This window comes from Procambarus clarkii, chromosome 6, assembly GCF_040958095.1.
Source record: "Procambarus clarkii isolate CNS0578487 chromosome 6, FALCON_Pclarkii_2.0, whole genome shotgun sequence".
Classification (NCBI taxonomy): Eukaryota; Metazoa; Arthropoda; class Malacostraca; order Decapoda; family Cambaridae; genus Procambarus; species Procambarus clarkii.
The window spans coordinates 21488993-21515216 of NC_091155.1; the positions used below are offsets into that span (position 1 = coordinate 21488993).

A 26224-nucleotide genomic window follows, 5' to 3' on the forward strand; every position below is an offset into this window, starting at 1 on the left:
TAATACAAGACGTAAGTATACTTTGTTGGGTATTTACGGGAGAGCTCGGGGTCATCAGGAGACCAAGGTAGTGCAAGGGGCCATTGTATGCCTAGTAGTTTGTGAATTACAGCATTGTATGTATGCAAGGTGTGAGTGTGACAGGCTGGACCTAAAGCGAGTACAAACATTTCTCTCATTGTTAGTGTTTTTCTTGTGTTGATCTTGGATCAGCTGTTGATAGCGAGATAACTACGGGTCAGACTATCACCCGGTGCAGTTCAGTTTTGTGAATATAGTTAAACTTGCTTGAACTGTTGTGATCATAAACAAAATATATATATATATATATATATATATATATATATATATATATAGGGGTACCACCTATATATATATATATATATATATATATATATATATATATATATATTATATATATTATATATATATATATATATATATTATATATATTATATATATATATATATATATATATATATATATATATATATATATATATTATATATATATATTATATATATTATATATATATATATATATATATATATATATATATATATATATATATATATATATATATATATAATATGCATATGGTGGCATACATAGAGCTTGTGTGGGTTTACATAGGCCTATTGTTAGTTAAAAGGTGACTTGTCAGGGTTGGCACACTAGCGGGGTTCTCACTACCAGGGTTCTCACTACTGGGGTTCTACCAGCAATTTTCTCATAGAATTTTGTTAAATGGTTTTAATGTTAAATGAAATAACTCTGGATTTTCAATATCTTTATTGTTTTTTCAAAAAAGGACAATTGTGAACATCATTTGTATTCCACTAGATTAATTAATTGCGATAAAAGAACATTTTTTGTAATGATTTCTTTGGAATTTAAGATTAATGTTGTCATTATGTATTGACACCTATTTGGAATAACCTCAACATTGAATTTTAATTATAATTATTTCCAAATTTTGCATCTCAGTGATGCGTGATTTAAATTTTAGACACAAACTTTTGTGCTTGATGCCGACCATGTTACAATAACGTGGCTGAAAATCTGACACTCAGACATCCAGGACGGACCGGAATGTCGTCAAATCTTTCATTTTCAGATCTGTGGGGTTTGGGTGTCCTTTGTGCGTGATTTTATACGAGTAACAAATAGCCTAGTGCTTGACACATTGGGACGTTGGGAATCCGTTTTCTAAACGATGACTCCTGCCTCACCAACTGATAGGTGGCAGCACAGTTATACATGTTTTTGAAACGTATGGGCTACGGAATATATAGAAACAATAGTGTATAGTGGTCTGGCTACAGAGTTCTTTCGTACCGAGTTTGTCCTGGTCAAGTTCAAGTATGTTTATTGAGATAAGAAAGAAATACATCTCAAAGGGGTAGAGTAGCTTAGGCTATTTCTACCCCCCTTGTCCTGGTCGTCTTCTGTCTGGTGGATGACTGGCACGACTCCCCTACAGGGAAGTTACACAGGTTATAGAGAGCATGTAGCGTAGGCTACAATGTGGAGTGACCTGGGTCGAACTATGTTGCGACACTGAGGAATATTGTCCTGGCATTATTCATGCAGGGACAGTATGTCGTTGTGGGTCTAGTATTATATTGTGGTGTGGCTTGAGAATGATGCAGTGTGGTTCAGGGACTATGAGGCCGTAGACAAGAGTGGTGTGGCTTGAGGGACTACGTTGTAGCAGTCCGGTGACAACATTGAGGGGTGTGGTCGAATATAAGACTACGCTGTGACTAAGCTCCGTAGACAACCTTGTGATGCGGTCCCATAACAAATTTGAAACATGTGAGATGGGTCATAACATTACCCACGTGTCTCATTGTAGTATAAACCTAGATCTATATTGCGACGTTGCCAGCACACTACCAAGGCTGTATTGTAGTCCCGGGGACGACGAGTAGCCTACTGTGGGATGGTCGTGGGTCTGTACACTGTGGCATAGTGCAGGGACTAAGGAAAGACTGGGTCGGTGCCAGCCTGGGCGGTCTTGAGCTGGTCCTGGAGGTCCCGCATCCCACGACACACCACCTCCTCCTGCCAGGGGAGACCCACCACCTGCGCCGCGATGGGCAGGCCCGTGGCGCCGCGAGTGGCCTGGAACATGACAATGTTTACACACATTTATTGTGGAATATCGCCCTCCCTCCTGTCCCCTTGCCAGCCATCTCGTTTAACTTAAACATTTGTTGCGAGATTTAGGAAAACTGTCACAAAATAAAAGTAATTACTAAACAAAATCCCATTATTTGTATTTTTGAAAAAATTTATGCTATAATTTTCATAAAATGACAAAGTTAAAAGTTCTGTGTAATTCTGTGTTTCGTAATCTCAGTGCTTTTTAAATTGAAGGTAATTTAAAGATAAGTTGGGAACGGTGTCTTGGAGTCGACTGTAGCTCCCGGACTGACCTCCTTCACCAGCTGGAACATCAAGTCGTCGGTCGGGTAGTCGTCGAGTTTGTCCTGGTCGTCTTGTGTCTCGTGGGTGACTGGCACGACCCCCGCCGGGAAGTTGCACAGGTTGTAGAGAGCACTCGTGATCATGGCCGCTGTCGGGAGATCAGAGATAATATTACTACCACCACACTTAGAAGGCAACGGACCCTGGCGCTAGTGACACGCAATACGAGAGGAAGATTTAGCAGTAGTATTCAAGGTCACAGGCGAGACTAAGGCGGGTGTAACAGCTATATCACACACACACAGGTTGTATCACACTAAGGTGTAAGGGAGGCATGAGTGCTCGTGTACACGAAGCATAGGGAATGTTAAGAGTGTAGGCAGGCAGGGTTATATGAGGTAAAAAGAAACGAAGGGACCTACAGAAGACCCGCTGGCCCGTGCCAGGCAGCTCATCCACATATACCCAACTGAACTCATTCATATGTGTCTAACCAACACTTAAACAATCCAGCGATCCCATGTCTGCTATTTTTAACCAGTAATTTATTCCATAAATTTACCCCCTTTTTCCAAACCAGTGTTTAGTCTGGTCTTTTTCCGAGCCTAAACTTAGTTCTGTTGGTATATTTAGCATTTAGTTTGGGGAGCCGGTCAACCGAGCGGACAGCACACTGGACTTGTGGTCCCGGGTTCGATCCCAGGCGCCGGCGAGAAACAATGGGCAGAGTTTCTTTCACCCTATGCCCCTGTTACCTAGCAGTAAAATAGTTACCTGGGTGTTAGTCAGCTGTCACGGGCTGCTTCCTGGGGGGTGGAGGCCTGTCGAGGACCGGGCCGCGGGGACACTAAAGCCCCGAAATCATCTCAAGAAACCCCTTTTATACCCTTTACTCTAATTGTATATTTCATTCATATCTTCCTCTGTCTAGAGAATGCAAATTAGGCTTTGTTATTCTCTCTTCATAAGGAAGGTGCTTCAAAGCCGAGTTGGGCATTACCCATGATCTTAGTTGGGTAGGAAAGCCGAGTTGGGCATTACCCATAATCTTAGTTGAGTAGGAAAGCCGAGTTGGGCATTACCCATGATCTTAGTTGGGTAGGAATGGGGTGGAGCAGGCATGGGGAAGGCTGGGGAGAGGAGCAGGTCAAGACGAGCGGTGGTCCAGGCCTCCGTCAGCTGCCCCACGTAGTCCTCCTGCTCTCCCAGGGCGCGCAACAGTTGGTGCGACTTCGCCGTTTCGTCTGCAATCATGACAATGCTTATATAACTTGGTGATGCAAAGTTGATGGATTTGCTCGAATATAACTATGTAATTATGCATATTTTGTTTAATAGTTATGCCTAGGATAGGTTAAGTGAGGTGTTCTTGTTTTGTTTGCAATTGCTTGTATTTGCAGTACGTTGGTGAAAGATACAAGAATAATTTGAACTTAAAATAGGTTTTATTCATGCTTGCCAAATGAACAGGAAAACATGAAATAGGGAAATATGATTTGAAGGAAAAGGCTGGTAGAAGTAGCACGTAAGAACTTACGACATGACCAGATTTACTTTTCTCTGTATTTTTTCTAATTCAACAGCAAAACATAATGTGTGTCCTAGCCACGACACGCCGATGAGCTCTGTGATGACTATGGCGGTACTATAGGGATAATTAACTGCTCTAGAAGAAATTATTGGAGAGGACGACTATCATATGGTAATCGCAAGTACCAGGAGGTCATTTCATGGTAAAATGGTCTCTAAGGAAATGATGCAAAATGTGATATCCACTCTATTTAAGGACCTGTAAGAGGGGATGTGGGAGTGCTGTACCGTACTCGTTAAATCCGGGGCTGTCCTAATACCCGGAGGTATTAAAATAACGTTCTGGTTCACCAGGCTGTAGTAGAAGGCAAAATTGAACAGAAAACGAGTAACACAAATAATGATTGAAGAGGAGATGAAAATGGCAACATATATATAGGAACGGGCCAGAAATAATTTATAGTTATAAGCAGGGAAGCAGAAAATCCAATAAGAGTTCGAGCATTCTTAAAGACCAACCTAACTTGCCTCCCAGCCCTATCAGGAGAAGGAAGATGTTCTGGTATCAGGCTCAATAGATGAAGAACATGTTGCATATGATCAGGAAGTGTGTGTGTAGTACTTGAACTCCTAAGAGAACAGAATCCTCCAGGCGAGATTTGGAGAGAAAGTGACCTCTCCCCCCTCAGTGGTGGGGGATGGGGAGTCCGGACTCTCCCCTCAATGGTTAGGGATGAACACAGCTCACAATCACACATGCACAAACAAGTCGTGTGCACCATGCCTGGTAACACTCAACACGCGTGCACGCAGGTGCATCAATAGAGCATAAAGATACTAAACTTATTTCAGAGTTTTGGAACTTCTGCAAAATTTGTATCGGCTATAAGAGTCAATATCGCGCCATAATATTACCCCAGTAACGTCGCTACATTGTTTTAGTTTTTCTCAACCTTTGGGGGGTAATGGGACCATTCTCTGGAAAGTGTGTAATATCATAAAGAGGAAAGCCAGCTTTATTTGTGAGGCAAGACAACTTACTTGACAAAAATTTAGCCATGAGTGGCGACTTCTCTTGCATGATATGCTTCTGAACGGCCTTAACGAACCTGGGCGCTGCCATAATCTTAGCGTTGGTGCTGATGGATTGGTCGACCACCTCACCCTTCAGGAGTTGAAGCAAGCCGTGACCTTGATCGGAGGTGACGCAAGCAGCCATGATGTTGAACGCCTGATGCACTTCGGGTGGCGTGAATGGCACCAGCTGGTGGCCAGCCGCCTGAAGAGCTTCGCGGGCCACCGCCACGGCTCTCTGGCATCCAGGAGTCACCGGAAACACGCCGTCGTGGTCGTACCAGCCGATACGAAGTGGACGGTCGTCAGTGTAGAGGTGGTGTCGCCAGTGCAGTGGCACCAGCTTGGGGTCAGCTTGGAACATGAGGTCGCCCTCGAGCAGCGCTCTCATCCCAGCCACCACGATCTCCACGTCGCGCCCCAGTAGACCCGGTGCCGAGAGGACTGGGGAGGGGGACACGAGCATCACGCTCATGGAATATAGCATATATCTATAATATAGTATATATCTATACTACCCATAACAGGGAAAATTGCTATATAATTAGTGAGGAGAGGTTGGCTTGGCGGTGCTGAAGTAGCGACCATCAAGACAAAGATCCTCCTGCTAACTGCTTACTACATTGTTCCTGTTAAGTGTGTTACAACAGTGCTTCTTAATTAGTTATAACAGTGACCTCGAGATCAGGACTTGTGCTACTTACTTCCTGTTGCACCTTTAGTTGCAGTGGTGATGCCCTTGTTACTGAGTCTACCGGTGGTGGTCTTTAAGCCCACCACACCACAGAAGTGGGCCGGGATCCTCACGCTGCCAGCCAGGTCCGCGCCCACCCCAAACACCGACCCACCTGCGCCCACTAGCGCCGCCTCTCCACCTGTGGCGCGGAAACATGCTGGCTTAGTGATACAAACCAGAAAACAACACTTACAAACGGGAAGAATGAGCACAATGACAACATAGAGGACAAGGTTGGACAACTGACGGGTGTCACATGGAAGGAATGAGGAGGACAAGTGAGACGGGAAGGGTTTGGTTGACCAACCTGAGGAGCCGCCGCAGGTGCGCTCCATGTTGCTTGGGTTGACTGTCTCACCCCACACCGGGTTGCTGCACCCATAGCTGTAATGGTCATATCATATAAACACACATGGCATTCTAATAATGTGTTTGATATGAAGAGTTGTGATTACTGTGTCAGAGAGCCTAACACTGCTCATCCTTCTGTGACAATATAATTTATGTTGACGGTCTAATTGCATCTACCAACAGTACGTTAACGAGCAGAATCCAGGAGCTTGAATCATGAAACAACTTGCTAGAACCTGTGCAGTATTTCGATAAATTTATCCCACAGCTAACAGAATTATCACTAAATTATAAAATTTGTGGGTGGAGGTGACAGCGTGAGCTGGCACGGAAGAGGCTGGCAAGAGAAGGAAGGTTGACAGGGTGTGGGAGGTTGGTGTAGCCTCGCCTGCTGGAAAGAAGGTAGTGACATGTTGTCTCTCACCTGTTACAAGTTTGGGGCACATTGGTCTTGCAGAAGGGGACAGCCCCTTGGGAGCGGAGAGCGTGGACTATGGCGGAGTGACAGGTGGCTGGGCGATAGAGTTTCTTGGCGAGTCCGAGGGTCGAGTCCCGACCTTCGACATCGATGTTGTCCTTCACACTCACCGGCAGCCCGAACAGTGGCAGGTTCCTGGCCTCGGGCGGGCCCGCCTCCAGTGCTGTGGCCCACGCCTGTGGGACACACAAATGCTGGATGCTCAAACTCAGTCACTCAAAGGTGAGAGTACACCAGCCGACATGTTTATGCCCGAAACGCTTTGCGTAATAGTGGCTTTAGGCATTGTATGTACTAGTTCTACCTATAAGTCCACCAATCTTTGTAAAAATTTCTTGTATGTATGTACCTTACCTAAATAAACATTTATTTATTTTATTTATTTATTAATTTATTTATTTATATAGGTGGAATAATGTTGCTATTTCTAAAAGTTGTCAGTCCCAACGGGTTGACAACTTTTAAAAAATTCATATACGGTCTTTTGATCACATTTATTAACAGATTGAAAAGATTGTACAAATGGGATTTACTGAAAATTAATAAATTTTCTGAAGTCTTGTCAAAATCATAAGTATTGCTTGAAATAATGCAGGGTATTGGTCAGGTACACTATTATATCTACAAAGACAATAAATCCCGAACTGTAAAATTTTAAAACATAAAATGCGAAAAGGGAAGGTTAGGTAAATTATATGGAGAAAGTGTTAAGCCACCACGACTATATAGCACTTGGCAGGGATGCTGCTTAACCTCTTGGAGGATTGGGGATTGAACGTCGGCCTGCAAGACACAAGGCCGTTGCTCTACCGTCCAGTCCAAAAGAAGTCAAACTTGAGAAGTCACGAACGTGAGGAGAAAAAGTTCATGAATTCTGGTAAATTGCAAAATATGGTCCTCACTGGTCTGATCACATGTCCACTTGCATGACCGAAAAAAAACATTTCGGAACCTAAGGAGGAGACCTGAAAGGTGCATGACCTAAGACCCAGTGTCGAGTACGCTGCCTCGACGTAGACCCCCCCTCCCCCCTCTCACCATCTAAATAAACAACAACAAAAAAAAGCTTGGAAAAATTAAGAGGAATTCTATTTAAGCTAAACCTTTCCGCAATTGAAGAGACGAGAGGACGTGTCTCAAGGAAATAGTCGATAAATTACTTGTTCAGTATAACAAGAGAACACAAGAATGAAGGCTTGAGACGCAGACGAGCCGCAAAGATGTTAGAAAAATCGTTTTTTTTTAACGCAAGAGTTGTGAACAACTGCAATGAACTAAAGGAAAGAGACAGTAGAAAATGAACACACTTTTGTTTATAAACAATAGGTAAACTAGGGAAGAGTTGAGTCGTTAGTTGCTGCATTAGATCACCAATAGCTGGGTAGGCAAGGCTTGGTAGGTAATGCTCGACCCCCCTCAAGTGTGTGGGGTAGGTGGATGGGTGGACTAGCTTAATTTAAATGTGCTTTGAGGGGTAATTAACTACATAGTCATCCCGGCTTGGCGCTTTCTTCTGAGAATTGCTTACTTACCCTCAAGAGAGCGCGCGCACTTTTACGTTGGTGAACGTACCTCTGCTTGGGGGATGAACTCCGTCACACAGTTGACTCTGTAGGTGGTGACGATGGCCTGTGACAAAGACACGGTCCCCTGCTAGTGTGATCAGATAGTTATAGTGTGACGGGATACACACGGTGACTCCTTACACGACCAAACATCACATTCACCCCAAACATCTACCACTTACGGGCTACTCATGCCCGTGCCCCACTCTTGTGGTGACTTGATCATCATAGTGACCGGATTGTCACTATAATTGACACAATCTACAGTCGTTGGATACAGTGTGACGGGATGTAGTCACGGGATACAGACAGTGTGACGGGATGTAGTCACGGGATACAGACAGTGTGACGGGATGTAGTCACGGGATACAGACAGTGTGACGGGATGTAGTCACGGGATACAGACAGTGTGACGGGATGTAGTCACGGGATACAGACAGTGTGACGGGATGTAGTCACGGGATACAGACAGTGTGACGGGATGTAGTCACGGGATACAGACAGTGTGACGGGATGTAGTCACGGGATACAGACAGTGTGACGGGACGTATAGAGGTGCGGGTGTGACATGCACGCTACACTGATAATCAAAAACACCAAATCCTCTACCAAAACCAATCCAAGAGTCATGAATGAGTTCTGATTGTGGAATTCAATGAGAGTGAGAGATGGCTCCTGACACACATGTAGTCAGTGTTGCTTGTGTCATGTAACAAGTGACCTTAGCCTGGTTTGATTCACGTACACGCGAAAAACGGTTCATGATTTTGTCCAGCATAAATAATGCCCCACAAGAGACTGACATTGAACCTGATGGCCCTATCCATTTATAACAAGGCAGTTAAGCTGACCTCTTGAGCCAGGGGGACATAAGTAACATGGTAAAACTAGCTGACCTTGGCCTGAAATGCCTTGAGGACATGCGTGGGGGCGAGGTGACCCTCCCTGAGCCTCTGGAGGAGTGTTGTGGGAGGCAGGGCTAAGATGGCCAGCCTCTCCTCCGACAGCAGCTCCCCGCCCTCGTTGAGTCCCGCCTCCAGTCGGTTTAGTGCCACCCGCACCTCCTTCTGCCGCTGCTCCAACGAATCCTGAAGTTTCTCCTGTAAAGCGGAAAACTTGGTAACAACTGCTACTGCGGAGAAACCTGTTGGAAACGTTCATCCATCAGCTGGTTTATTGCTTTTTCCTTGTATTATCATGTACCGTGTTGGAGATACAACTTGTACAGTATATGGGTCCCTGATACGTGATATCACGAAGCTACGTGATGCATGTACACGCTGCGGCTATGGTAGATAATTGATTAGACCTAGCCGAAGTGCTACATATCAAATACCTGTGTATTGTGTGCCCCCCTGTAATGTGTGTACCTGTGTATTGTGTGCACCTGTGCCCCCCCTGTAATGTGTGTACCTGTGTATTGTGTGCACCTGTGCCCCCCTGTAATGTGTGTACCTGTGTATTGTGTGCACCTGTGCCCCCCTGTAATGTGTGTACCTGTGTATTGTGTGCACCTGTGCCCCCCTGTAATGTGTGTACCTGTGTATTGTGTGCACCTGTGCCCCCCCTGTAATGTGTGTGTGTGTGTGTGTGTGCGCGCATGTGTGCGCGCGCGCGCGCGTTCTTCAGGCAGGACCATACGACGGGGCCTAGCTAGCAAGGCTCGTGGATACATCCATTAGGCATGAATGGAAAGTCATTTTCATAATTTCGTTCTGATACTCTTTTGATGCCTGTTATAGTTCTCTTCTATTCACTGTTATCTGTGTTTTTTCCCCATTTTCTCCTGCTATTACTTTTTAGCTCTTGGCGTTTTTTCCCTCGGCCCCCTTTTATTCCTCAGTGATGCTGTGTACCTCTTCTTAGCCTCTGGACATTTTCGCTTTGTGTATTTTTATTTGTTGGACTAGGTAAGTAACCCTTAACTTCCACCCCCATTCCACAGTCGCCAGATATTTTTTTAATTCGCATGTAATTCCGTCTTGTCTCCTTTCCTTGCTATCTTGTCATGTCTGTTGACCAGACCACACGCTAGAAGGTGAAGGGACGACGACGTTTCGGTCCGTCCTGGACCATTCTCAAGTCGATTGAGAATGGTCCAGGATGGACCGAAACGTCGTCGTCGTCCCTTCACCTTCTAGTGTGTGGTCTGGTCAACATACTTTAGCCACGTTATTGTGACTCATCGCCTGCAATGTCATGTCTGCTTTCACTTCTGTCATTTGCTCGAAGGTTACCAGGGGGCAGACAGAGGTTTAATATGGAGAAAACACAAGAAGCCTTCCAGGTGATCATTGTAGCCTGTGACTGGAGACCTCGTCGTCACGGAGGAAGGAATTATCAGGGGAAAGTGCCAAGCCATTACGACTATTTAGCACTTGGGAAGGGGTCAGGATAAGGATTTGGGATGGGACGGAGGGAAGGAATGGTGCCCAACCACCCGTCGTCACGAGATGTGTATAGAAGGCCTGGCCCACACACCTGTGACAGATGTGCATACAAGGTCTGGCCCACACCTGTGACAGATGTGCATACAAGGTCTGGCCCACACCTGTGACAGATGTGCATACAAGGTCTGGCCCACACCTGTGACAGATGTGCATACAAGGTGTGGCCCACACCTGTGGACACGAGAGCGATTAGAAACTAGGTCTTAATAACTACTTGATTAGATGCTCACGATAACGAGTGTCGAGACTGCTTAGAACTAGTAAAAACAAAATTCTTGACTGTGCAATATAAATTGTTTGGTTGTTATTGATTGTTGTTTTGCCTGTCCTGCTTTAACAGGTTTAATTAGTTAATGTTAATTAAAGGTAACACAACGTATGCAAGATAAAGTGTTAAGAAATTACTTTCCCTAACTTCCACTAGCTTTGCTCTCCACGTCACGCCATTGGGGAGGGGGTTTCTTCGATTCACATGTCTATCACTCTATGATTTAGTTTCACAATTATTATAAATGTTGTTCTCGTGTTTAATTGATGCATGCTTGGTGGTGTCGTAATTACCTAAGTGTAGTTACAGGATGAGAGCTACGCTCGTGGTGAACCTGTCTTCCCAGCACTCTTTGTCGTATAACGCTTTGAAACTAGCGTTATATGTCGTGTGTGTGTGTGTGTGTGTGTGTGTGTGTGTGTGTGTGTGTGTGTGTGTGTGTGTGAGAGATGGTTTATGAGTACAAAGTTAAGTCTTTTCTTACCTGGTAATGTGCGCACAACATGATGAGCCTCGTAGACAAGGTTCCTGCAAGTTAGTAAGAGCTGTTATTAATTCACTTGTTGTCTTTACGAGTTATCCTATTGTATATTACCCAATCTATAATGTATTCTTGATCTAGAGAAACGCCAAGATGAGTCGACAACATTTGAAATGGTTTTACCTGTGATTGCGGGACATGACGGATTACGTGGTAATATATATATATATATATATATAATATATATATATATAATATATATATATATATTATATATATTATATATATTTTATATATATTATATAAAAATATATATATTATATATATATATATATTATATATATATATATTATATAAATATATATATTATATAAATATATATATTATATAAATATATATATATATATATATATATATATATATATATATATATATATATATATATATATATATATATGCATATATATGCATGTATATATATTACATATATATACAAGATGGATGACGATGTTAAATTTTCGTCTTCATTGTGTTCGATGATGGTGGTTACCACCACCATCGCACTATGCACCATTTATCAGAGTTGTGTAACACTTTATGAACTTCAGAGAAGCTAATGACTTCAGAGTGCGAACTCATAAGAGCATAACCCGTTTTTAAGTTTTATTAAAATTCTTGGATTGGTTGCTCTCCTCCCAACCCACTTTTGCAATTTAGTTTAGTTGATTTGGCAATCGACTCCTTTCCAATTTAGTCTTGTGCTTGACGAGATACTGACCAGATATGCTGGCGCTGCATACTCCAGGATTGGTCTGACATATGTGGTATATAAGGTCCTAAATGATTCCTTACACACGTTTCTGAAGGTATTAGAAAGCCAGCCTAGCATATGCCGCTGATATCCTCTTGATGTGGGCTTCAGGGGACAGGTCTGGTATGATATAAACTCTCAGGTCTTTCTATCTGATTTTTGAAGGATTTCATATCCCAACTGGTACCTTGTATCTGATCTGCTACCTACACCTATCTTCATTACTTTACATTTGCTCGGGCTAAACTGATAGCCATTTGTCGGACTATTCCTTCAGTTTGTCCAGGTCATCTTGTAGCCTCATGCTGTCGTCCTCCTGTCTTAATCCTTCTCATAATGTTTGCTGATGATGCCAAAATTGAGAAGAATGAATCTGTTTCTTCTTCAAGATCAATTACGTATATCAAAAACAGAATTGGTCAGAGTACAGAACCCTGTGTGACTCTGCTAGTGACATCACGCACTTCATGAGAGAGAGAGAGAATGAATAAGAGCGAGGTGAAAGTCTACGAGAGACAAATATCATCGGAAAAACAGGTACACCACAAGCGAGAGGTTAATGTTATCGGCGAACTGATGTCGAAAATCGATACCTCTCGCGGGTGCGGTGTGGTCGTGTAATATTTGATCAGCTGGCCGCTGAAGTTGCGTGGGTTGATGGTGAGCTTTAGGCCTATCAACCTCTGCAGGATTAAGGTCGCAACACTGTCCAAACAACATAAATAATATAGTTGGGAACTGTGTACTTACACCAAGGTAACACCTTTCCCTGTATGTGTCACCGCCAGAATCAGCTGATATAGGTACGTCTGGTTTATTAATTAATAATACTCTACTAGTATTAACAATTATGATTAATATAATATTGCATTAGAGCTTTTTTATCCGTTCTATTATAGTCTGGTGCGTTATATATATACTTATATAATATATATATATATATATATATATATATATATATATATATATATATATATATATATATATATATATATATATATATATATATATAATATATATAGAATTGATTTTTCATTTACCATCGACAGTGAAAAGAAACATAAGAAATATTGAGAAAATTCGTGTTAGAATTATTAATCTTACTTTTTCGGTCATATATAATAATAAATATATATACATTGTATATATAATATATATATTAAAAATATAATATATATTTATATATATAATGTATATATTTATATGTAATATATATATATAATATATAAAAATATATATATATTTCTAAATTCTAGTTTTATCTTTTCGTTATATTAAATTCATAGAGTAAACAAATTACTTTGTGCTGAACACAATTTTATATGTAAAAATGTATGATTTGTATTCATAATGACTCTATGAATTACATTATGATCAGGTAATTAGCCGGCGTTGCTTGGTGTTCCCACACAAGCTATGAGTTCTTGGCATCCAACGCTGATTTCACCATCACGTTAAACTTGACCCTATATTAGCAATATCACTTTACATGCTCAGAAAGGGATTTCTCGCTCTCGCAAACCCGCGAAAAGAAACTCGACATTCAGCTTAGAAATTCTAAAAAAAAAAAAAAATATTAATGCTCAGCTTAAAATCATTCAGCTAAACAGTGACTGCCAAAGGCAAAACTAGCCTATGGGGTGCTCTAGCGCAGCAGTCTGCGTAGTATTTTCACAACCGAAAGGCTCTTGGTTCAGTTCCCGTGACAGGACTGAGACAATTGGAAACGTCAGTTGTTGGCCTAGATCTATCAGGCTTCTTGTCCCCAATAATAGGAAACAGAAGAAATTTGACCTCGGCTTCGTACATCATGTTAATTGGAGGTAAACAGATTACAAAAAGAATAATAGTACTGCGCATCCGGTCTCAAGGGCCGGATGCGCCTCTTTAGAAGTTAACAGAATGATTTATCCAGTTTGGTGAATATTAGTGTGCTGTCAATCCGAGCTTGATAGTGATCTCTAGCGTGCGTGTTCTTTAGGGTGAGGTTGATGCATGTGTGTGCGTGTGACGACCATTAATGTGAAGGAAATCCAAAGGTACAAAACCTGCCGGTGTTGATGTTTAAGTATGTGTGCATGAGATGTTGCCATAGCAACGAATGAAATAATTTGAGGCCGTTTTCTCAGATTCTGTCGTATAGAGAAAACTGTTTTACTTTAGGGCTAACTCGTCTAGTACTACGATTTCAGAGTGAACACACTAACGTTGTGAATCTGATGGAATATTATAGCAATGGGTGAGATGGGACCCCCAGTTCATTATGAGGGATCATGATAGTGTTAGCTCATCTATATTCTCAAAAAATGTTCAGCTAAAATTCCCCATTAAGATGAGTCTAGTAACTGAACTTACCTGAAGGCCAGTATATCTCAATAGTGAAAAAACTATCTCTTGTTTTCTATCCAACATTGTGGCTTGTTGAGGTTGAAGCTGCTGTTCCTTGTTCTCTAGGCATCGCTGGGATTCTCTCTGGGCATCGCTGGGATTCTCTCTGGGCATCGCTGGGATTCTCTCTGGGCATCGCTGGGATTCTCTCTGGGCATCGCTGGGATTCTCTCTGGGCATCGCTGGGATTCTCTCTAGGCATTCCCGGGATTATTTCTCTCTAGGCATCCCTAGGATTCTAGGGATGCCTAGTGAGAATCCTAGGAATTCCCGCCCCAGGCAGCCGTAGGGTTCCCGCCCCAGGCAGCCGTAGGGTTCCCGCCCCAGGCAGCCGTAGGGTTCCCGCCCCAGGCAGCCGTAGGGTTCCCGCCCCAGGCAGCCGTAGGGTTCCCGCCCCAGGCAGCCGTAGGGTTCCCGCCCCAGGCAGCCGTAGGGTTCCCGCCCCAGGCAGCCGTAGGGTTCCCGCCCCAGGCAGCCGTAGGGTTCCCGCCCCAGGCAGCCGTAGGGTTCCCGCCCCAGGCAGCCGTAGGGTTCCCGCCCCAGGCAGCCGTAGGGTTCCCGCCCCAGGCAGCCGTAGGGTTCCCGCCCCAGGCAGCCGTAGGGTTCCCGCCCCAGGCAGCCGTAGGGTTCCCGCCCCAGGCAGCCGTAGGGTTCCCGCCCCAGGATGCGTAGAAAATTCTATGGAGAATCCTAGAGATGCCTAGGTATCCCTGGGATTCTCCAGGCATTTTTGGATTTAATATAGGCATCCCTAGGGCATCCTAGGATCCTCTGTAGGCATCGCTGGGATTTTCTGGGTATCCCTAGGATATTCTCTAGACGTCCCTTGTTCCTTTACTTACTCGATTAATATATCCAGTTATAATTTACTTCAAGCTACCTTGCTTTGTGTATTAGACTCGAGGCTATTTACTGTTATTCCCAGTATTTATCCACATTACGGTTGATTCCAGTTCGTTACTTCTAATATCTTTGTCACGTGTAGCGTTTAATTCCCTTGAGGATTCACGTCCCTCCCTTTAGCTTTGACTAGTGATAGGCACTTTGTGTGTTGTCTGCCATTCTGGTTCGCTTTACTGTTGACTACTCTTACAGAAGGATGGCCTTGGGCGCGACGGACGCTATGAGGCCGACACGAAGTATTGTTAACTGAATACTCGACCGACGCTGGCAGGTGCGCCTTACAGTTCCCGGGAGTGCGCTCCCTTTCCTCCTGTGAGCAAGGCTTAATTCCCGATGTCTTCCAGGTGGATGGGAGACCGTCCCCCACCCCGCAGCCTATCATACAGGTAGCTGGCCACGACATCCACAGGCCTGAGCGCATCGTGGATGCTGAAGGTCGCTCTCACAAGAGACGCCCCAGGGGCAGTGACTGTCGTCCACGAAGTAGCGTGTGGCTTATACCCTCAAAATTTAGCCATGCACAGCAAGCAGGCGTTCGGGGTAGAAGCCCCCTACTGCTCAAGAATGATGCACAAGAGGCTCTCTCACACATTCTAAATATAATAGGGGTTTAAGACACTTTGTTCTTAAACATTTTATTATGTAATAAAACACACATCATGGTATATAAAGAAAAATGGGAATGGACATAAACATCACAAGTGTGGTGTCCTGTGATAGAGATGTGGTTTAACTTGGAGCCAATTCACACAATACTACTATAAAAAAATAAATATAAAATAAAAATTATACAAACTATGTAGCACACTTTACTTAACCTTTATCCTATTATATGAAATATTAAACTCTACTCTTGTGACCTGCAAAATCTCTTCTTAACACTTTAAATGAGTAAGAGTGGTGAAATGTAAGTGTCAAAACATGGTGAAACCGGTGTTCCAAAACAAAACTAATTTAAGGAATGTTAAATTGTCAAAGCAACACTAAACTATTGCTAATGACATGTATGATGCCAATGATTACACTTGCACACTGGCCTTTATTGTAACATTTTAGGAGAGAAAAAAAAAACTTATACAAGTCCTGAACTTTACTGTTACCAGTATACAAAACCTATCAGCATAATGAATGGAGTGTTGGAAATGCTGGGTAATAATTCATGGGCCAGATACCTGGGCAACAGTTAACATGAATATGATAATCGATTAATAGTATGTTTAACACATTTAACAAATATACTGGGGTAAAATTTGTTTAAAAATATTTCGGTTTACCCAGAAATGTCATCAATACTGTACTACAAATTACCTCATGCCAAATATAAATAGCTACAGATAATAAGCCGACATAACCATAGGAACAGCCTGATGGATGAGTAAAGATGAGTTTTGGTCCTAAATAAATATTACAATAAAGGGCACTTTACAAGAATAATGCTCTGCATCCCAAGGTGGATTTGCAATGTTACATGCGCAGGTATGAATATAGCTATTAAATTTCATCCGGGCAAGCCATTTATTTCATTTACATGTTACATGGCTAAAATTAAAAAAAAAAATCTTAAATATTTGGTCAATAATGGGATCATATAAATAATAAATAGCTGCAATTATTAAATGCAAGACTATATAAATACAGTATTGGCAAATTCATTGCATCGGCTCGGCCGCAGCCTACAGGCACACTGGCCGAGCTGATGTGCTAAAACCACTACAGAACTAGAGCAACACGCACAATAACTGAGGTAAGGCCATTGTGTAAACCCTCAGCCTGGAGAATGTAACTATATATAAAGGAGGGTATGCTTGACAAGTCAGCTTTTTTACACTTTCAATAGATTTTCTAAAGAGGTGTGTAAATTTCTATCCATCAGAGATTTTTTTTAATAAAGCTGATTCTTGATAGTGTGCTTTTAATGTACCATACAGCAGATGAATTTGCAAATAATATATTTGAAGATTGTGCAGTAAATTAATTTTCATTACATTTCAAATTCATGAAAGTACTTGAACCACAGCATACCGTATAATATGACACTAGTGCACTATTACTCTCGCTAAAATCAATTATGTTGCAGATTAAAACTTAAAATGTCATTGGGCAGTTCCACACAATTTGATGGTCTTTGGCAGTTATATATGTAATGTGTGTTCTCAGAATTTCATTAAATCTTACAAGATAGTTAATTCATACTTTATGAAACCTTTACATGTGATAAGTGCTCTAACACCACATGCAATGCATTAAATGAAATTGCTAATAAAAAAAATCCTAGCAAGCTGAACAAGGTCATTACGTAGAATCCAGTGCCTGCCTTCACACGAAGCTTTGATCACGTTTATTATATAAACTATAAAGAACACCAATTACAGTACAACCATACTTGCTGGAGGGCATTAGAATTGGCATGAAAAAACATGTCCAAGACTATCGACACGTTTAAATCTGATATCAACCAAATTTTCAAGGACAAAATCTGGAACTAGAAAAACTTAAATCCCTTGTTAAGAGATATTCAAGAAATAATTACATTAATCGCAACTATTACTCATTTCATACTTTGACGAGATGGTGATTTACGTTCAATAATTCTGAAGTGAATTGCAGGAGAAAATATTCAGAAAAACTGTAGTATCAAGCGAGTACCATCACACTACTGCTCATATTAATAAACATCAAAAGAAATTATCCATAATACTAACATAATTAACTAAACTACACATGCATAAAGATTTTAAGACTGCTTAAAACTTTTATTGGCATTTGTGAAAGGAGATTGCCAATAGAGTGAATGTTGACAAAATTAATTATGGCGAGAGAAAACGTGCATGTAAACGGAATAGTACCACAAGCTGTTGATTAGTTTAAATACCTGGAATTTGACTGACAAAAAGACAAGTTTGTACAACTTGATGATGATGAGTGGAAAGAAGTGGGTGGTGCAATGCAATTCCTGATTAGCAGCTAGAGAGATGTGGTTAAAAGAGATACCTAGTTAAAAGATAAACACTTTAAACCATAAAAACAGACATTAATGAAAAGTACAGTAATTATCAGGAGGAGGGACATTATGAAAAGCATGTGTGGTGTTAGAGTAATGGAATATAAATGGCAAGAAAAGGTGCCTACTGTAAAAGCTAGAAATTCACAAGATCGAGAGTAAGAGATACTTTGGTCATGCTGCTGAATGAATGGACGTAATTAGACTGATGGAGTGTTTAGGATGAGCAGATTTATAAGTGACAGATAATGGTGACTGAACACAAAAGAGAAGGGGGGAGGGGAAGGAAGAGGCAATTTTGTAAAATGTGAAAGTGTTCAGTTTGAAAATTTCATTTGCACATACTAATTTTCTGCAGCCCTATGCTTCACCAAAAGAAAAATGGGAATGATAATGATATACAAAAATATTTAATTACATAACAAAACTGTAGAATCAGTTACTGTACTTATATCCATTACAATACCACACTGTATTCAATACAGTAGTACATTCATTAAACATTTGAAATTTCACACCATGTTATCTATTTACTAAGCACTTGCCACTTCACACACATGAAAACTTGTACATTTGTAATTTAATGTAAAATGATGGTTAAAAGTTGGCACACCAAGGTTCGAGTCAAAGATAACTACAAAGCTGTATCTTTGATTGAATTCTTATCAGCATAGCTTTCTATTTTCTCCAATGTATGAAACAAGATTCATTATTATTGAAGATGTCTTATTGAAATTGCTGACATTTTCACCAATCATTAGAGCAGAATAAGTCTGAAAAAAATCCATTGTTCTTCTTGTGAAGCTGTTCCAATAGAACATGATACCCTCCCTTCAGCTTCACAATATGGACTTTGCAAGCTTCAATTATGAATTCCCAAGCTAGACCTGAACTGATTAGGAATAACATGAGATTGGACAACTGAGACTGTTCTGCCATTATGTTACACCAAAGCCATTAATTATGGCTGGTACACAGCCAAGAAGTTTATATAACCCCATCTATGGTACAATATTAAACAAAAGCCTAGATATCATTCAGGATACCAGTATAAGAGCACTAACCCAATATGCTATATAGAACTACTGTATACATAACAAAGATGAGTCAAAACCTGGTAATGTCACTAGTTTCTATAACGAGGGGAAGGGGGTGTTAAACTGATCCATGTTGATGGGATCATTCACTAAAGATTTTATCAAGTGGCATTAGATGTGAAAGACACATCCGGGCAGTAAAGTTTCTCATCCTGAAAACCAACACAATACCAGATATGTTGACCAAACCACACACTAGAAAGTGAAGGGACGACGACGTCTCGGTCCATCTTGGACCATTCTCAAGTCGATTGTGACTCCTCGATTGTAACTACACGGTAGTCCAGCCACGTTATTGTGACTCCTCGTCTGCACATCAATACCAGATATATAATAACGCACAATGATAGTTTTGACATTAAGGGACAGTTTTCTATTCTATCAAATGGCCATGAGAACTTTCCAATTTAATATGTCAAAGGCTAAATACAAGATGTATAAGTTAGCTAAACATGCAACATTTTATGGCATTTGAGAGGTATGGTACTCAGTAGCTTAACTGAATAATTCAAATTAGTGTATTTGGAGATCTTATGCTAGAAATAATTTTGCATTTTACTTGGCAATAGTCTAAATAAGAACTGAACCTTTTTGTTCTCTCAAAACTAGGGAATATCACTCTGTATATGCATAATCTTGGACTTATGAAGTATTGAATCTTTCATGCTTACATTCACCTTCTTTGTGAAAGTAGTTTCAAGACACTAAATTACACCAATTCAGGATAGATTATGGAGGTCATTTCAGCAAAGTAATAGTACACCAATCTACCCCAAGCTCTCCAAAAGAGCAACTTGCTTCACAAGCAAAACAATGGTAAAGTGTTCAAACTTACCTCTATGGATACAATTGGTGACTGATCAACTTGCTGAGGAAGTATAATCAATATCATGACGTAACTTGCTAGCTCACTATCTCCAAGCTAATGTTTGGATAGGCTCCAAGATGGATGAAACAGTAATTGCTGGCTATTAACTTACTTGGTTAGCCAAAATAATGAACAACAAGAAATTAACAATACACAGGGAAAAAAAATAATATACATACAATACAGTAAAATCAGAGGTCTTTGAGTGTGCCTGTGATTGGCTGTACAGTGAGAAGAAGCTCACAGGTATCTTCACTACACAACCATGCAGGTATACATTTTATTAACACAATTGTATGGTCACTAAAAATATTTGAAACTTCTCAAATCTACTGTACAGTACTAATATGATCCAAACCTTAAATTTGCTCATACATACATATGTATATGCAAATTCGTCAATATACATGGGTTTATTATATCAATGTATACTAGAAAAATATACTAAAGACGGACTCCAAATGTACAAAACAATTCTTCATAACTTAGAACAGGCACTATAAAAAGTGCAAATTAGCTTCAACAAAAAGGTACAATATGTACACAAGGGGCCTGAGGCAATTCAACATTCTAAAAGCAACTACAAGAGGGATTACAGATTGGCTTCTGAATGTCTTAAAGTGGGACCTTCACAAGATTTTTCATGGTTCTTTGTCAGACTTTAAGGTCTAAGGTTCTCTTGAACAACCACAATAAATAGTATGGTAAACCAGAGCCAACTAAAGTTAGGATCTTACCTAAGTGGGTCCCAGACTCCTCTTACGGTAAACTCAAGATCACAATAAATTATTAAAATTCATTTTGATCAGTTTTAGGCAAGTGTTGTACATATAAATACAAATTGATAAGATTTATATCAATCTAGAAATGTTTAAGACAACACCAAATGTAATTAGTGAATGAAACACTCATTGTCTGTAATCAAATCCATGTAACCAGTGTTGTTAAGTGATCACATCCATTGATTTAATTCATATTGGTACTTTTTTCTTCTGATTGGAAAAAAAAAAAAAGGTTTCCCTCCTTGGGTGTGAATGCAATTTGGCCCTAGATTCAACAACTTTATATTTTTATGCATGAAAAAGGATTTTCCCCTGTGAGGATATTTGAGGCAGAAAAAAAGTTGTAGGATATATCATTTCATAAAGAATTTCTCTGAACATACCAGTGTGTGTGAAAACACCTATGAGTGGAAGTTGCTGTGCAGACCTAACTTCACACTTCACACTTAGGAGTGCAGGCCACAGCCTGAAGATCAACAGCCTTATTATTAATTAAATTACTGAAGTTCAAAATTTCACACCTCAATCATCAAATCTTTAAAAAAAAATATTAATAAAATAATTTAATATAAAAAAATTCTGCAAGATGGATAGTCTAAAGAAGAAAAAAAAAGGGGAGGAAATACTGCTTTTCAATATGCCAGAATTCAATGTAAAACACATTTCTTTTGTATTTATTTATTCAAAGATTTTGCTTTAAATATTTTAGTTACTGTCAATTACTTTTGTCATAAATAACATACAGAAATGTCTAGCAGACATTGTGAGTCGTTTCAATTATCTTGACCACTTGGAAGTGAAGCAGAACAAAGTAACTGTTTACTTATATTCTGGAATTCACCACCTTGTATTAATGAAGAACTACAGAATGCTTTCAGAAACTACATGAAATAAGTCATATCTCGGATATATCAAGATCAAGAGCTCAAGATATCTCGGAACCGATTTTAAACAAAAATGATCAAACTTGATACCAGTACTCTTATTACAATATTACAATTGTAAAATACCCCCATTTGAAGTTTTCTTTGTGCTTTAAATGTGCATAAGTCAATACATTATTCAATCTATGGTTCATCCTCCTGTATGACTAGAAACTGCTCATATGTCTCTTGATGCATTCAATTTATGACACTTTTATTCTATAAAAAAACAAAAAAAATATTACAGGTATAATATTGATCAGTATCAGACAAAAATTTTCTCTCTGGACACTGCTTACTTGAATAGCCGTTTCTTGTTTTTGGGTTGTGCGATTAAAGCTTTGCATAAGGTTTTAAAATCAAAGGCGAGGCAATCAAATGGAAGGTGGCAACCCTAAGCATAACACAAGTGCCTCTTGCACAGGTAACCCCCACACAGACAACAGATTCACCAACTACAGTTTATGTTGGATACTGGCTCGGCACTGGAGCATTCATTACTGAGAAAATTGCCTAAATTTTCCAACATCCTTCCGTATCAGCTACAAATGTAGGGAATGTGTAAGATGGCTTCAAAAGTAATAACTCCAAGAGTGTTCAGTGATGACTTAAGAAAAAAAAAGGTAACAAATTCCAGAGCAGCATCCCAAATAGTTGTGTATACAGAGTACCAAAGAAGCAAGACAACACATGGTCTGGCTTACTGCTCGTAGAAAGCCAGAGAATTTCGCAAATCGCAGAACATTACTGAGCAATGTACAGTGTATGGATGAATGATTCAAGAGCTTCAAAAACCAAGTACAGTAATAAAGTACATTCCAATACACAGACAGGCAACCAGCTGATACAACTGAAAAAGAGGATCATTTGTGTAAATTTGCGGAGATTGTGCAGGACCAGAAACGTTATCACAAGAGCATGTTTATAATGATGAGCCAAGTTTCTACTGGAGTATGTTGCACAATATGGTTCCTCAATGGCAAAATTCTGGTGGTTACAAGCACAACAAAGAGGGGTAACAGTTTAACTGTGTTATACTGTGCAAATGCAAATTTGTGATGGATTAGAAAAACTAAGGGTTTTCAGAGGTACCACCACATGCCTCCTTGTTTATAATACCCAGCAAAATGCATGGATGTCTTAAGTAAAAATTACTGAATGGCTTAATAAGAACTTCATGTCAGAGATGAAGGAGCATCTAAGTGTTGAACTGCCACAGAACAGCAAAACTGAGCTGTTTAACAGCTTAATTCATTTACTACAGGACATTCATGAATGCAAATAAAATTGGTAAATTGTTTACCCCTAATATATCTTTGATTCAAGCCATGGATCAAGACATTAAGAACCTCAAGCACCACTATTCAGACATCTTATAACAGCCATCGACTAAGTAGACCTAACAGTAATATTGTAAACTATTTTTTGCTTACCTCTCATCTCCTTCCAAAACAAGATGAGGCAAATTTAAAAGGATATGAAGACTTTGCCAGAATATGCAAGTATTTTTGTTAACAATGACTTTGTTGTTGAAATAAGCAAGTGGATACTGATGAACAAGCCCTTACTTCCCAAAATGTAACAACAATTAGTGGAAGAAAAAGATAAGGAATAGAAACAGAAATATGAAAGCATAACAAAATTGAAAATATATTTTTAAGACCTTAAGGAAGAGTGATTTTAACACTAGGGAGATGAAAATTTACAAATTATATGTGCAGGTTTTCAACACTAGAACACAGGGTATAAATCAACTTTAAATAGGGGTTTTTGTAAGGGTTGCTAAGAAACACTGCATCAAACCACTGGCACTCAATTCATCACACAACCCAACAACTTCGACAGCTGAAAGAAGCTCATCATCTTCAATCTCCACCACTTCAGACAATACCAATATCCATCACACATACAGTACACTCTAAACAATTGTGCAGCATCAACAATAGTTTAACTTCACATATTGGTTAGAACAAACTACAACATTTTGACTTGGTTTCTCTCTGAATTTCCAGGATGACAATACAGGCGTTCCAGCGTAATATTACATTTTTGGCTGGGGTCCAGAAAGGAAATTGCTGTCTAGTATACTTTATGTATACTAGAATGTATTTTTAGTTTACTTCATTATTAGGAATCGTTCACAGAGATATTTAAAAATTGTGTATGTAGAAGAAAAACTTTAGTGTTAAGAGTTCATGCCCTAAGATTTGAAAAAGGAAATACTACAAGTGCTAACAGTGCTATCAACATCCTAAACTTTTATCAAGTTTATCAAATATAAAGTTATGAGACCTGGTATTTATTCTGGTGGTACAGCTGACAACTTCTGCACTGGGCCACTTATTCTACTTTTAAGTGAGCTACCCATTAATCAAATTTATACTAGATATTTCTGAACAACACAAGTTATTCAATGTCAGATCATTCAATTATACCTGCTCAACACGCACGAGTATGTATAAAATTGAGCAGATTTAAACGATCAGCTAATGGATTCAATTTGAGATACACTTATTAATACCAAAAATGGGTAAATTAAAACAGATAAGGTTAGCAAACAGATAACTAAGCTTATAAAACTGCCTAATGATTAATGCCTTGTGCTTCCTACTCTAGTAACAAAACCCCATCACATGTACGCTGCAAGACACTGCATAGTGCGTAACTGTGTTTACTTGGAAAGTCCCACCAGTAACAAAGTTAACCATAATTCATATTAAACCTTATTGACATCTATACAACAATGCAATCTACTGCTTATAAATAATGGAAAAAAATGCCTTACAATCTTCCATGCTTCAAATGTGCTCACCATGTAATACATCATCAATAGAGGCAATGATAAGAATAGGATAAAATTCATGACCTCTTTACCATACAAGAAAGATTTCAGTTTCAAATGGGACTCATTGTAACAAATATTCCATGGCATCTTTTCAAACCAGTGTCTAATGTTCTGAAGCTGGGGGTACTATCCTAAAAAAATACCAGCGATATCCAAAGATTTAGCTAAACACTTTCATTTCAGATACAGTTCATTTCCATCAATATTTCCAGTATTTTCAGGACAAAACATGCCTTAAAAACATGATCCAATACTGTAGAATAAAATGCTGATAACTGTCATATTTAACGAGCCTCAACACTGGTCATTACATGCACACCGATTCTCAAACTTGGACATTGCAGTGGCAATAGGGAACACAACTTTGTCAGTACACATGGGTAAAAAATGTCATTACAGCAGGCTCTCACTATTCACAAAATACACATTCACTCAACGCCCGCAAGTGGTTGAATGGCAAATGCCGATGTGAAGGTCATACGAGAAAGCAGGGAAGAGGTTTCTGACAAAAATTACCACATTTGAAATATAATCAAGTAAAAAATGCAACTATTTATGTGGCCTAGGGCTTTGTGGTGTTGACCTTAGAAGGTGATTTGATTCCATAAACAGGTGACTTAACACTGGGATTATGATGTAGATGAAATTATAACATGGTGGCTATAATCAAGACCCACTTGATTGCAGTCCCACTTATCCCAGAATTTTGATGCATCACCTAATGAGTTTCTTTTTCTAACATTTAGTCAATTCTGCTGGCTACAAATAGCCCAAACCCTAAATGGCAAGTCTGCTGTATCCATAAATGGCAAGAGTCTGCTGTATCCATAAATGGCAAGAGTCTGCTGTATCCATAAATGACAAGAGTCTGCTGTATAATCCATCAGTAACAACCCTAACCCTAGATAACATGTTAGACACTTTTCATTAAGGGTTAATAATCAGCTCCTGATGCACTATAATTTAAATTTGCCATACAATATCTGTATACATCTTAGCAATTTAATTACCTAAGAGACAACTGAAGATTAAAAGAAATCGTATTTAATGTAGGTGATGTATAGAGCCCAGGCAAGCACAATCCAGTGGCAGGAGTAAAGTGGATTCTCGCCAACAGCATACTTACGAGAAAGGAACTTGAATGTTTCATCGATAATAATAACGGGGAAGGATATTTGTAACACGGCGATCCATTGTGCTACAGAGAGGGGCCGTACTTGGAACACCACCTGTATAAAAG

At 40.0% G+C, this 26224-nt stretch overlaps 2 protein-coding genes and 1 long non-coding RNA gene across 3 annotated transcripts in view; 1 reads left to right on the top strand and 2 right to left on the bottom strand.

Moving 5' to 3' along the window:
* LOC138353524 (uncharacterized) overlaps window positions 1-16266 on the top strand; it is a 41882-nt gene extending 25616 nt beyond the window's left edge. The window contains exon 2 of the long non-coding RNA XR_011223187.1: window positions 15661-16266. This is a non-coding gene — a long non-coding RNA (uncharacterized lncRNA). The remainder of the gene's footprint in view (window positions 1-15660) is intronic.
* On the bottom strand, window positions 776-14283 carry LOC138353501 (fatty acid amide hydrolase 1-like). Its single transcript, XM_069306479.1, has 11 exons — window positions 14226-14283; window positions 11370-11413; window positions 9064-9267; window positions 8175-8231; window positions 6549-6778; window positions 6081-6157; window positions 5742-5912; window positions 5005-5481; window positions 3516-3677; window positions 2442-2581; window positions 776-2127 (listed from the first exon to the last, which is right to left on the bottom strand). The coding sequence occupies exons 2-11, from the start codon at window positions 11388-11390 to the stop codon at window positions 1984-1986; spliced, it is 1683 nt and encodes a 560-aa protein (XP_069162580.1). The 5' UTR covers window positions 11391-11413; window positions 14226-14283; the 3' UTR covers window positions 776-1983.
* LOC123754002 (calcium-transporting ATPase sarcoplasmic/endoplasmic reticulum type) overlaps window positions 16088-26224 on the bottom strand; it is a 30204-nt gene continuing 20067 nt past the window's right edge. The window contains exon 10 of the mRNA XM_045736086.2: window positions 16088-26213. Coding sequence (XP_045592042.1) covers window positions 26013-26213 — 201 coding nt within the window. The 3' untranslated portion in view covers window positions 16088-26012. The remainder of the gene's footprint in view (window positions 26214-26224) is intronic.

Coding starts and splice junctions, on each gene's coding strand:
- LOC138353501 (XM_069306479.1), bottom strand. CDS start 11,390: ATGTTGTGCGCACATTACCAG. Junction 5,913..6,080: donor CACCTGCGGCGGCTCCTCAG/GTTGGTCAACCA, acceptor TCCGCGCCACAG/GTGGAGAGGCGGCGCTAGTG. Junction 2,582..3,515: donor CTACCCAACTAAGATCATGG/GTAATGCCCAAC, acceptor ATCTCCCGACAG/CGGCCATGATCACGAGTGCT.